General features: G+C 43.1%; 1 protein-coding gene across 1 annotated transcript in view; it reads left to right on the top strand.

Moving 5' to 3' along the window:
• LOC114032342 (sulfotransferase family cytosolic 2B member 1-like) overlaps window positions 1–4056 on the top strand; it is a 28516-nt gene extending 24460 nt beyond the window's left edge. Inside the window, exons 5-7 of the mRNA XM_027847587.1 lie at window positions 1900–1994; window positions 3267–3447; window positions 3581–4056. Of these exons, the coding sequence (XP_027703388.1) occupies window positions 1900–1994; window positions 3267–3447; window positions 3581–3696 (392 nt within the window). The 3' untranslated portion in view covers window positions 3697–4056. The remainder of the gene's footprint in view (window positions 1–1899; window positions 1995–3266; window positions 3448–3580) is intronic.
• Window positions 4057–14091: the final 10035 nt, after the last annotated feature.

A 14091-nucleotide genomic window follows, 5' to 3' on the forward strand; every position in this document is an offset into this window, starting at 1 on the left:
CCCATTTCTTATGTCTGCTTAATCTTTTTAATTTTAATTTCCAGTTCCAAATTCTCTCCCTCCCTCTATCCCCTCCCCAGAAGGCAAGAAATATGATACCCATTAGGCAAGAAATATGATACCCATTATACATATGAAGCCATGCAAAAAATATTTCTAATGTCTGATCTAATGTCTAATCTCACTAATCAGAGCTATCCAAATATAGAAAGGGTTCATTCTGGTGTTAAGGACTTCACCTTCCCAGTGGAAGCAAATTCTCCATCCCTGGAAAACTTCAAGCAGAATCTGAATTGAGAAGGGATTCCTCATTCTATTCTAGGGCCTTTTGAGATCCCATCCCACTCTGAGATTCTACGATTTCATCAGTGGCAAGGTTAACCTTCTGGTTGGGAGGGGTGTTCAAGACCCTGCATAGGGGGATAAAGTTGTCTTGGGGTATATCCCATGGTCAAGGGATTCCTGCCCCACCAATGACATTGATGGGATGGGACCAGGAGAATGGCTGGGGGCTAGGGGTGGAGGAGGGAGGAGCCACAAGCTTCTTCCAAACCTGTCCTTCCCTGTCTGCTCTGTTTGAAGTAGGGGAAGATGGTAGACTTACATCTAAGATAATGGTGTCCAACCCAGACAGAGAGGGGGGGAGTTACTAAAACCACACTGAAGGATCCCTCTGGGCTACATATTGATATAGTTTTTAAAATGTCATATTATCTGTGAGTTTGTTTTTGTTTCTGTTTTTTGTTAAAAATTTTCACTTTAATCTAGGTCAGGCTGCACCTGGGAGTGTTACTACCACGTGGCAGACCTCTGGTGTAAGAGGCCATTACTGGGCCAGCCAAATGAGATGGGATAAGATTGCCGTGGAACACGAGCAGAGTCACAGATAAAAACACCAAAGGGAATGAGGAAATTGGCCTTGTCCACTGGCCCTTCTAGAGATCATAATTTAGAGCTGGGAGGGACCTTAGAAGTTCTCTAAATCAGGGCCTCTTAAACTTTTCCCATTCTCGACCCCTTTTCACTTTTTAGCAGTGTTCATTGGTGTTGCATGGCCTGAGGGCATGCACAGTGTGAAGTGCACATGCTTTGTGTTCAGAACCAAGGCTGCAGTGAAGTTGAGCCATGCAGCTCTGGGGCAAGTGCTGCTCTAAACACCTCACATTCATTTCGTGTTTGATTTTTAATTAATTTTTGGTCATGGAGCATTCAGAAACCTTTTACTGTTGCCAAGTTTTTTGTGACCTAATATGGGGTAGCAACTGATAGTTTAAGAAGTGCTGCAATCTAAATGATATGTTTCAGAGAAGGTGGGTGGCTGTGTGACCCTGGGCAAGTCACTTAACTTCTGTTTGCCACAGTTTCCTCATCTGTAAAATGGGAATAATAATAGCATTTACCTTGAAGGGTTGTTGTAAGGATCTGATAAGATCATTTTTGTAAAGCAGTTGGCATGGTTCTTGGTACATAGTAGGTGCCATATAAATGCTTCCTCTCCTCTCTGCTGTTCATTTTACAGATGAGGAAAATGAGGCCCAGACTTTCGCCAGGTCACACTCGTGGTTAGTGGCAAACCATGAAATTCTGCCCTAGGTCCTCCTGGTGTCAGGGTCAGAGCTATTTTCTACCCAGCTCTCTCTGTCTCATCAACAACTCAGGCAAATTCTGATGGTGCCAAGCCACTGGGAAGTTTTCTAAGGCCTGAGGCCTCTTCTGCTAATTTCAGAAAGATCAAATAACATGTGTTCTTCCTCTGGGCCCAAGACAGAAGCCGCCCTGCCTTCTGGGAGAGCTCTCCCTAGGCTGTGGGTTGGGCAGCTCCCCTGGTCAGAGCTGAGGGGCTGCTAGCCTTGGATTGGGTACATGCTCTTGATCCACTCTCTGTCTTCTCTCCCCCAGTGAATTTTGGTTCCTGGTTTAACCACATAAAGGACTGGCTAGGTGTCCAGCAAGATCTGAATTTCTTTCTGATCACTTACGAAGACCTCTCCCAGGTAGACCAACATTTCTCCACCGCATTTTCCTATGCTCAGTCCTCAGTGCTCGATCCCAAAGCCCCTTCATATAATATTCTCAGGGGTGTCCTCCTCCCCAGCCAAGGCTCATCCTGGCTTTGATGATGCCAGGGTTAGAGATAAGAGGTGCAGCAGGGTCCCCGACTTTGGCCTTCAGCTTTTTCCCCAAGCAAGAGCTTCCATGCTGTCTCCCCAGCTCCCCTGGGATCTTCCCAAATACTCCAAACTCCCAGAGAAACCAGCAAGTGGGCTGGGATGCTGGAAAATAAAGTTAACTCACAAACACACACTTGCACATTGACAAATACACACACGTAATCACATACATGCACTGTTACAAACACAGACACATATTATACACACACATTACATATAATCACACAGCTCTTAAATACACATATATACTCACAGGCATAAGCATTATACACACACATCATATACTCATAAACACATACACAAACACACACACATCTCTGTATACATTCACACAAATACACATACACAGTGTGCTCACATATAATCACAGAAGTATATACATTGTCACAGAGACACATATGCACACATACTTCACAAACACATATAATTACACATGCCCACATACACATGCATTATGCACATATCATATAATCATAAACACATACACACATCTCTATACACATTCACACAAACACACATTCATAAACACACATACACAATGTACTCACAATCACAAAAGCATACACATTGTCACAGAGACACATATACACATATACTTCACAAACACATATAATTACACACATGTACACATGCATTATAGAGATGTCATATAATCATAAACATACATACGCACACATTCACAAATACACACATACATCTTTATACACATTCACACAAACACACATTCATAAACTCACATAAAATCACAAAAGCACACACATTGTCACAGAGATACACATACACTTCACAAACACATATAATCGCACATACTCTCATGAACACACTCACATACACATGCAGCATACACGTATTCGTATACTCATAAACACAGGCACGCACACATGCACACTAGTTGTTGGAATAGGTGGGGAGCACCGCTCCCCTGTCTCCAGCCCTGGTGCCTGTTCTCCAAGCCTGCCCCCAGCTTCCCCCAGCCTGGTCTCTCCCCACTCCTTGCTCAGGAGCAGCAGAAATTCTGGAGCTGTGTCTCTGGGGGTGGAGGGGAGGTTAGGGTGCAGTGACGCCTCAGCCTCATCCCAGGGCCTTGTTTCCAAGGACCCTCGTGGGGCTATCCAGAGACTATCCAACTTCCTGGGCCAGCAGCTAGAATCCAAAGAACTTGAGAACATCCTACATTACTGCAGTTTTTCCTTCATGAGTCAAAATGAGCAGCTCAACTATTCCCTTGTCCCTCCAGAGGCATTTGACCACAGCGTGGAAAAGTTTATGAGGAAAGGTAAGGAGGGGTGCGCCGGGAGATGTGCCCAGGTTGGTGCACCCTCCTCAGGAGTTCCCACAGGGCTTCCCCAGGGAGAAGAGGAGGCTATACCTATCCCCGCATTTCACTCAGTGTCCTTTTCTCCCTTTAGGTGTAACAGGAAACTGGAAGGAACACTTCTCACCTGAGCAGAATGCCAGATTCAATAATGTCTACCAGGCAGAGATGGGAGATCTTGCTGTTAAACTGCCCTGGTCCCTGGACTGACCAGGAAAACAAAAACCAGCCCCTTTCATTGGCAGGCTGATTACTACAGTGATGCTTCACCTCTACTTGGCCCCACACCCTCACACCCCTACATTGATAAGCTATGGGCTGTCCAGAAGGGGGCAAAAGTCTGGCTGAGGATAGACCACTGGTAGTTCAGGACTCATATTGGAACAAAATAAGACACTCATAGGTTATTGAATAGTTAACAGAAGGAAGGTTACTTATCCATAGAAGGCAATTCACTTCCTTCTGAGAAGAGTAGGTTTACTTCTGCATAGAGTGGCTGGACCTGGAGTCAGAAAGACCTGAGTTCAGATCCAGCCTCAGACACCTCCTAGCTATGTGACCCTGGACAAGTCAGTTAACCTTTGTCTGCCTCAGTTTCCTCATTTATAAAATGGGGACAATAATATCACCTCCAGGGGTTCTTATGAGGATCAAATGAGATATTTGTAAAGAGTTTACCACATAGTAGGTGCTTAATAAATGCATGTTTTCTTCCAGCTATACTGGCCTATTTGCTGTTCCTCACACACAACACTTCTTGACTTTACACTGACTTTCCCTAGTGAGGATGACACTTAGGTTACCAGCCTGAGGGACTGGAAGGATGAAGTTGGAGGTTAGAGAAAGGCTTAGGGGAAAAGATAACTAAGTTTTGTTTTGGACATGTTGAGTTTAAGATGTCTATTGGATATCCAAGTCAAGATTCTAGATTGAAGACCTGTAGTGAGGCTGGAGCTAGATAGATAGATTTGAGAATCCTCAACATAGAGACAGTAATTAAATCCAAGAGAGCTGATAAGAACCCCAAGTGAAGTACTAGGAGGGAGGGAGAAGAGAAGAGGGCCCAGGACAGAATCATGTGGGACACTTTCTGGTTAGGAGACAAAGGAGAGGTCAGATAGGTAGGAGGAGAACCAGGAGAGAGGGGTGTCCAGAAAACCCAGACAAAAGACAGTATCAGGGAGAAGAGAATGATCAATAGTGTTAAAGACAGCAAAGGGATCAAGAAGAATGAATGTTGAGAAAAGGCCATTGGATTTGACAACTAACGCATCATTGGTAAATTTGGAGAGGGCAGTTTCAGCGGCATGACAAGGTCAGGAGCCAGATTGTAAGAGGTTAAGAAGAAAGTGAGAGGAGAGAAAGTGGGGGCACCTATTGTAGATGAAGTAGAGGACTTTAGCTTTAAAGGGCAAAAGAAAAATAGAACATAGCAGAATGGAAAGATCAAGTAAGGATTTTCTTTGTCCTCTTAAGGAACTGGCAGTGGCCACATCCATATTCATCAAAATGAACTCCTTGATCAAGATCCCTTATATACATCTTTATCTCTGTATCTCTAGCTCTTATCACAGAACCTCACATAACAGATGCTCATGAAATGCTTGTTAAATTAAATTGAACTAGCCAAGCATACACTCATGACGCAAGCTCCTGGTTTGGAATTTAATAGTGGGCTGAACAATCCAGGTCCAGCTTTCTGGGTCTCAGTGTAGGCCACATTATATTTCTGGGTTCCAGGCCACTACTGACCTCCCTCCCCTTTCCAGAAGAGTATTGACTGGCAGGTACATTGCAGATAAGATGAGGGCTTATCACTTACATGGGCTGAAATCTCTACTAATTCTCATTAACCCTGGACCCTTATGACACCTTCTTTCCTATATCAACCCCCCAAATATCACCTACACCTAGATGCTGTAATGAGGAACATCTAACCATGTTCTGGGTTAACAGGGAATGTCACGAAAACACTAAGTGTCGATCACAATAAAGAAATGTGTACCTGAAGCTAACCCATATGTGGATCTGTAGAAGCCAGGATGAGTGACGAAATACATACATGATAAGAGCCCTGTTTCCACATGCATTTTCCCCCCAAGCCCTTTTGCTTGGCTGAGAATCCTTTCTCTCTTGTTTTAATGATCAAATGTTGCACCCAGGCCCATTAAATGCCTGTCTGTTAAGAACCAAAATGCATTTAGTATGGGGGGGAAAAAAAGAAAGAAAACTCCCTTATACCACTGCTGTGTGGATGCTGTAAGTGGCTGGTTATGTTGGCATGAGAACCCTGTTCATTATCCATTTTCTCTGAATTGTACTTAGAGTTCAGTGGGAGCAGAACAGTGGGAGATGCTGGTGATGGCACAGTGGTTCAGCTCTGATGAGTTTCATTTGCCACTGGCCCATTTTGGGGACAGGATGGTTGAGAAAGCTTAGCAGCATGAGCGGCCATGGAGAGAAGGACAGCTGGTGTGAGTGAGGGAGGGAATCCAGAAGCTGAATTCCAGTACTGCTTTAAGCTAGTGACGCTAATGGAGCCCCTGGGTGGAAGCCTGATGCTGGGAAGGCAGTTGTAACTGCAGATTTGCATATGGAAACTCAAGCCGGTCTCTCACCTTTGTTATTTCTAAGCTGATGCTTTCTACCAAAATAGAATAATAGCAGTGACTCAGAATTTGCTTTATACCGCCTCCTAGGTGGGGCAGTTCCACTTTTCCATAGTCATCCTTTCTTAGGGGCCCTCTCCTGATTTATAACTTGCCACTGGACCCAGATGGCTCCAGAGGAGAAAGTGAGGCTGGTGACTTCGCACTGCCCCGCCTCATTTAAATCCAATTCACTTGCAAGTCATGGCATCATCTTCCTGATGTCATGGTCCTCTTCTGAAGGCAGACAACAACAAACAACATACCATCCTTTCTTGTAGGCTTGTCAATCAATTTGAGCGCATTTAGTAACTGAGAAAGGACAGGAGACTTTTTAGGCTGTGCCCTTGGGGAGTTTAGGTACAAGGTCAGGAGTAATAGAAAGGACACCCAGAAAAATGGGTCAGAAGCTAAACAGGCACAAATGATTTATGGAGAACTCCCAGTATGGGAACTCCCTTCACTAACCTCAGATCATAATCTTATATCTTACTAGATTGGGGATCCGCCTGAGACTCTGAGGGAGGAGTTAAGTAATAATAATAACAACAACAATAACTTTTATATAGAGCCTACTATGTGCCAGGCATAACAATTAACTCATTTGATCTTCACAACAACCTGGGAGGTAGATGCTATTATTATCTCCATTTTACAGATGAGGAAATTGAGGCAAACAGAGGTTAACTGACTTGCCAGGAGTCACACAGCTAGGATGGATCTGAGGATGGATTTGAACTTGGGTCTTCCTGACTCCAAGGCCAGTGTTCTATGTACTAGGTCATAAAGCCTCTCCCAAATTTAAACATGGATTAATGAAATAACTCCCATCTACTCTACAAGGTACATATTGTTCACCTTGCTGGGTGGTTGAAGGTCATAAGAAATGAGAAGCTATGGAAAATTCAGGCACTGCAACTACTTTGAACCTGATCCCAACTTTCAAAGCAGGGTAATGCCCACATTTCCCTCTCACCCCACGGTGAAAAGCCAGCTTCTCATCACCACTCCTTTGTTCACTAGGAGAGTTCAGAATCTCTTATTCTAAGGTCCTGCAGCCTTTTCAATGAATCCTTAGCTTTGCAGGTGGGATTCTAGAGCAATTAGGAGCAAGGCTTGTTCTATGATTTGGGTTAACCACCATGATGAAAGAGATGAACTTTTTTGAATACTGGGAACAGATTTAGCTATGGGGTTGAGTTATTTTTCTGAGAGATAGGAAAAGCTACTGTTACCCTTCAATCAGCCAGTAGTACCCCCATGCACACACAGACTTAAGAGTCACATTTGTGGGAGTATTTTATGGTAAGTGTATATATAGCTTGAGCCCCCAACTCAGTGTGAAACTAGGGCCCTCCACAATGAAGATTTTTAACCTTTTTGTGGATTCTGGCACCTTCTGGCAATCTGGCGAAACCTATGGACCCTTTCTAAGAATACTGTTTTTAAATGCATAAATAAAATACACAGGATTACAAAAGGAAATGCAGCTATCAAAATATATTTTTTAAACATTGCTGAACCCCAGGTTAAGAATCCCTGTTTAAATTCGTTAAGGCACAGCTACTTTATTATAACCATGCTAACAGAAACCTAGGCAAACCCCAGCATAGGATTAGTGAACGCATTTAACTGGATCAGAAAAGAAAGCTGGGGGGTAGAGGGGGAGAGGAGGAGGGAGGAAGGGAGAGTGAGAGGAACATTCTTAGCAACCATTCCCCAAGCTACTGTATTCCTAATCTCTTCTCCAGCAAAGTCCAGAGAGGACGCTTCCTCCCTCTAGGCAAACCGGGTAAAATCTCTGTAGTCTTAAGCATCTTCCATCTCCATAGTCTTAAGCATCTTCGATGTTAGCTCTTTGGTAGCATGTGGGTAAATATTCAATTGGCTCTCTGAAAAAAAAACAACAAAAAACTTCAGGACATACTTTTAAATTTAATCTGCATTTTAATCATTTTCTCCACACTTTCTTAAATCTAGAAATCAACAAAACACTAAATCTAGCCCTGATTTATAGCATTTGCCATTTCTGAAGTATAAATGCTCACAGTGAAAATTTCACAATTGGCTCCCCATCATCAACACCCTCCTGGACAACTACCAGGCAGACCTTGGAAGTCTTTTTGGTTTTGTTAGCCAATTCCTCCTAACTTGACCAGAAACCTGATGTTTTAGCCCAGTTGTTGTTTGACCTTTATTTTCAGAAGACCAGTGATGTCAGGAGGGTGATTTGCCAGTGAATTGGATTTAAGTGAGGCAGATTTGCCAGTAAATTGGATTTAAGTGAGGCAGAGCTTCAAAAAATCATCAGCCTCACTGTTTCCTCCAGAGCCATCAGAATCCGGTAGCCAGACAAAAATCAAGACAACTGGCAATGACTCAGAAGTGGTGAGTGACCTTGGCCTCTCTGTCTGAGCCAAGGCTCATTTGATGACTAAGGGCTGGGGAAGAATTGTGACAAAAGATTGCCAAACTTACCATCACAAAAATATCAGCCTGGGAGGGAAAGATCCTCAGAGTTTCTGGCCAGAACAGAAAACAATGCTATTTACACTCATTCTAAGCCATCAGTGAGCTAAACCATGAAGAAGTTGGGTTGGGATTATTTTTGGCCATTCAATAAAAGCCAGAGTGATTGGGTTTAAAAGTTTAGTCAGGTAGCTCCATTTAAAACACCATGAGCTTTTTTAAAGCCTGTTTTTCCAAACTCAAATAGGACAATCTACATGTTTACTTAGAAAACCACAAATTAACATTATTTATTTCATATTTTTATTTATTTTGTTAAACATTTTCCCAATTACATTTTAATTTCTGGAGTTTTGTCAACCCATGCACCTTGAGTCTGACACACTTCTGTTTTACCTTTCCCCTGTTTTGTTCTGTCCTCCACTCCATGATTTAGGACTTCTTGCCATGGCCTTTATATAGACTGGCTAGAATTCTACTTCCTCCTCCTACCTGTCTCTCCCCTGTGAGCATGTGTCTTTGGGAAAGAATTTGACATCTCAAGTCCATCAGTCCCTGCTTCCTGAGCCCTGGGGCCTCATAAAATATAATTCCTAATTGACAGCCAGTCGTGTATTTTGCAAAGAGTGCAGGAAAATGCAATCTTCCTCTCATCGAGCCTTTGTGATCTATATCTGGCCGCTGGAACCAGATGGCTCCAGGGGAGAGAGTGAGGCTGGTAACTTTGTACAGCCTTCCCTCACTCAAATCCAATTCACTTGCAAGTCATGGCATCACTTTCCTGATGTCATGGCCTTCTTTGAGAATGAAAGACAAACAGCAACAATTATAACAACGTTATGTATTATGTGTCTTTTCCCCTCCATTTGAATGACTTCTAGGGAAGGGCAGTGTTTAATGAGTTATTAAATTACATAGATGTAAAAGGTGGATTGGCTCGCTCCACAGGAGCACCTCTAGAGGTGAGACCAGGCACGGAAGATGTAATTTCTGCACAAGCCACCCAATAATGGTCTGTCTAAATCACTCCAGTTTCTTTCCCTCTGCACAGAAGTGATGTGGCCTCACAGGTTTAGGTCTCACCTGAATCCTCTTCAGTCCCTCTGCACATGCATTGACATGACTTGAATTTTCTCCTGTCAGCCCAGGTTTGGGCTAGTCTAAGGGGTATGAATATTCCTGACAACAATTCATAATTTATTTGGCTCACATTCACCACTAATCCATTGAGATTCTGATCTCCTTCCAACTTTGGGTGAACTTGAAAGGATTACTCACTCATAAATAGATTATTTTTATTATTCATTCATAAATAGATTATTTGGAAGCAGCAGAGACCCTTCCCAGTAAATTCTGAAATTTTAACTTCCTTTATTCTTTACTACAATGAAAAAGAAATCATCAGTGTTAGCTTTAAAAACTTCCAAATGGTAACATCCTACCTCTCCTGGTAAGGACTAATACCTCAACTTTCTCCATTGAGTCTGCTAACCTGGCATTTCCTAAGTACACTGAATGCTTTATTATTATTATTATTATTATTATTATTATTATTATCATTATTTTAGCCAGTTGAGGTTAAGTGACTTGCCCAGGGTCACACAGCTAGTAAGTGTCAAGTGTTTGATCTGAGGCCGGATTTGAACTCAGGTCCTCCTGACTCTAGGGCCGGTGCTCTATCCATTGTGCTACCTCGCTGCCCACTATATGCTTTATTATTATTACTATTATTATTATTATTATTATTTTTACTGAATGCTTTTTTAGGAGAGCTAAAGACTGGTGTCTGAGACTGAATTTGAACTCAAGTCTTCCTGACTCCAGTCCAGCACTCTATCCACTATACCATCTATGGAAAGGCAAATGGGGGCAGAACGGGTGTGCGCCTCCAAACCTTAAAGCTAGCTGGCATTGGGGCAGCTAGGTGGTGCAGTAGATAGCACACTGGTCCTGAAGTCAGGATGGCCTGAGTTTAAATCCGGCCTCAGACCAAACACTTGACACTTACCAGCTGTGTGACCCTGGGCAAGTCACTTAACCCCAATTGCCTAAAAATAAAAAAAAAAAAGACTAGCTGGCATTGACATAGAGCGCTGTGATCTGCAAAGCATTTACATCTATGTTCCCATTTGGTGAATGCTTTTATATTAAATTCCCTGGGAAATTCAAACCCATAATTCCTACCATTCTCTGGTATCTAGAGATAAGTGGAAAATGCAGATGAAAAGAAGAACTCCCCTAAAGATGAAAGTTACACAGATGTCAGTGGGCAGCGAAAGGCCCTTCACATCCGGGGTGGCGAGGCCTGATTTTATCCACCTCTCCTTGGCAACTCCTTGGCAACTTTTATCAATGGTCTGTTTGTATGTCATTTCAGTATTTGGATACCAGGCTGATATATTGACTGGTTAAATCAGCTGAAATGAAATGTTCTAAAATCCTTAATGCCTTCATTTCCCGAAATAAGTCAGTAAGACAAAATTCATTGGCACTGCACGATGAAGTTCTGGCCCCGACAGAATTAACATTTGCAGTAAGTACTGTGAGGTTTTTAACTGCCACCCCCATGCTTCTTCAGTCTGGTCATTGCCTATATGGAAGAGAGCTGCAGCCACGAAATAGTTTTAACTGGTTTCCTAATTTGATCTTTACTTCTCACTTCCCAGTTCCTCCAAGTTTTCCTTCCATCTAATCTTATGTGTATCTCTCTTCTATGTCCCTATTTATAGACATGTTGTCTCCACCAGTTAACAATGAGCTCCTTGATAGCAGGGACAGTTTTTGCCTTTCTTTATATTTCCACTGCTTAGCAAAGTGCCCGGTATTCAGTAAGTACTTAATAAATGCTTGATGATTGATTGGCTGAGTAACTGACTGGAATAGCATAGCTTGCCAGTAGGATAACAGTAGGCAAACAGAAATTGGGAAGAGCCAGTTATAGATAAGGTGGATTCTAGGAGAAGAGGAGAGTTGGGGGTTGAATGTCTTTAGCCAGAAGGACCCAGATCCATCCTAGAGGGCAGGGACTCCCAGGATGGGGTAATTCTGCCAAAAGTACCAAAGTCTCAGGTGGGAATGGGGAAACTAATCAGAGAGGCCAGGGAAAAAGGAAAGAACAGAAAGGCACCTAGAACCATGGGACAAATGGGACACAAATCTCCCTCAGGGCTGGACCCAGCCAGGCAGTGAGACACTCTGCCTAGTTTTCCTCCCTTTCAGAGGTCTTTCACAAACAGAGTTGAAGGGATAATTAAATAATAATGGTATCATTATTATCATTAGGATTGTCAATCTCCCAAGTTTGGTCTAAGAAAGACAAACAGATTACGTTGTATGCATGTTTATTTTCTCTCCAATAGGAGGCAGGCATGCATGCATGTGGAGCTCACTTTGGGTTTAGGCTGCATAGATTATAATGACAAAGTGAAACCACAAAGCTGGGTGAGAATGGCCCAATCAGGTACTGCCACAGTCCCAGGCAGGGGCATTTCACAGAGACCATGAGATACCTACAAGGAACAAGGAAGAGGGTCAGGCTGAAAAAGTCCCCAAGGTCCCAGAAATAGAATGCTTATGCTAGTTCTGTCCATCAGAGCTGGTATGAATCAGCTTAAATCATTTCTGTGGTTGGCACAGAAGAGGGAGTTCCAGGTTCAGCAAGTGAACGATCATCTCAGTTCTGTCAAGTTTGAGGGATGCTCAGTCAGCCTCCTAGTTGGATGATTCTGATTCCTAGGTCAGTCCAGCCTCCTTTGGAGGGAGTTCAAGCAGATCAAGGTGATTAGTAAAGTCATTTCCCACATACCAATGCATCCTTCCTTTCCTTCATCCTTCCTTTCAAAGAGGATCAATGACATCATGGGGTGATGTCTTGACTTGTGCATGAATTGGATTTAGGTGAGGCAGAGTTGCCCCAAGTCATCAGCCTTGCTCTTTCTTCCAGAGTCATTAAGGTCCAGTAGCAGGACAAAAGTCAGAAGGACTGGCGATGGCCCGGGATTGCAGTGGATGACCTTGGGTTTTTAGAACAACCATAGTAACTACTGCTTATGAAGTACTTTGAGGTCTGCAAAGTACTTTACAAATATTATCTCATTTGATCCTCACAACAACCCGGGGAGGTAAACTATGGTCATTTTATGGATGGGGAAACCAAAGTAGATAGAGGTTTAATGATTTGGATGGAAGGTCACATAACTGTGTCGAGAGGCTGAATTTGAACTTAAGTCTTCCTGACTCCAGGTCCAGCATTTTATGGAAAGGCAAATGGGGGTAGAATGGGTATGCTCCTCCAAACCCTAAAACTCTAGGAGATGCCAGTGGAAGTGAGAGACTAGGCATTGGGGAGGAAGTAGGCTCTGTGGAAAACAGAGCTCTTTGAAGGATACTGAAGAAAGTGTCCTCCTTCTATCCCCCTCCTTCCCCACAACCACTCAAGAGTCCCTTCAATCAATCAACCAATGAGCATTAATTAAGCACCTACCAAACACAATGTCAAGCATAGGATGGGTACTCTAATCCATAGGACCCTAGACCTCTTCTGATGTGCCGTGTGTGTGTGTGTGTGTGTGTGTGTGTGTGTTGTTCCTATATTAGGAAATAGAGGAGGGTCAAAGAAAGAGCAGGAAAAAGATAGGATTTTCTCAACTGCAATTTTGTCCCTTGTTTCTCTGACAAGGAGAGCAGCTTTTAAGAAGGGATCAAACACAAATGGCTAATAGACCCTTGAAAACCAGATGAGGAGTGAAATAGTCACAGAGCACTGACTCATCTCTAACAGGTTCAAAAAACTGGGAGGATATCATGGGGGTTACTGTCAATCAGTCAGTCAAATTGCCAATAAACACCTATTAAGCACTGGCTACGGGCTAGCTATGGTGGTGCTGGGCCTGGAGTCAGGAAGACCTGAGTTTAAATCCTCCCTCATACACTTACTAGCTGTGTGACCTTGGGTTTTTAGAACAACAAGTCATTTCACCCTGTTTGCCTCAGTTTCCTCATCTGTCAAATGAGCCAGAGAAGGAAATGGCAAACCGCTCCAGTATCTCTGCCAAGAAAACCCCAAATGGGTTCACAGATAGTCACACACATCTAAACAACACCATGGGCTAGACACTGTGTTAAGTGCTAGGATTACAAAGGAAGGCAAAAACACAGTCCCCACTCTATCTACTATACCACCTAGAAAAGAGAGACATCAGACAATAACCAGTGGGGGATGGTGAGAGCAAGAGTTTTAGCCACCACAAAAAGAACTGCTGTAAATACCCTTGCACAAATAGGTCCTTTTCCCTTTTTTTGGTCTCTTTGGGTTACAGACCTAGTAATGGTATTGCTGAATCAAAGAGTATGCACAGTTGTATAGCCCTTTGATACTTTAAATATATTTTCTTAATATTTCTAAAAGAGTAATGGGGGTAGGGGTGTATGCTCTAATACAAATTAGGAATTTGTGAGGGACTGTCTGATGTTGGCAACTGCCAGGTGG

This window comes from Vombatus ursinus, unplaced genomic scaffold (assembly GCF_900497805.2).
Source record: "Vombatus ursinus unplaced genomic scaffold, bare-nosed wombat genome assembly UNPS02005286.1, whole genome shotgun sequence".
Taxonomy (NCBI): domain Eukaryota; kingdom Metazoa; phylum Chordata; class Mammalia; order Diprotodontia; family Vombatidae; genus Vombatus; species Vombatus ursinus.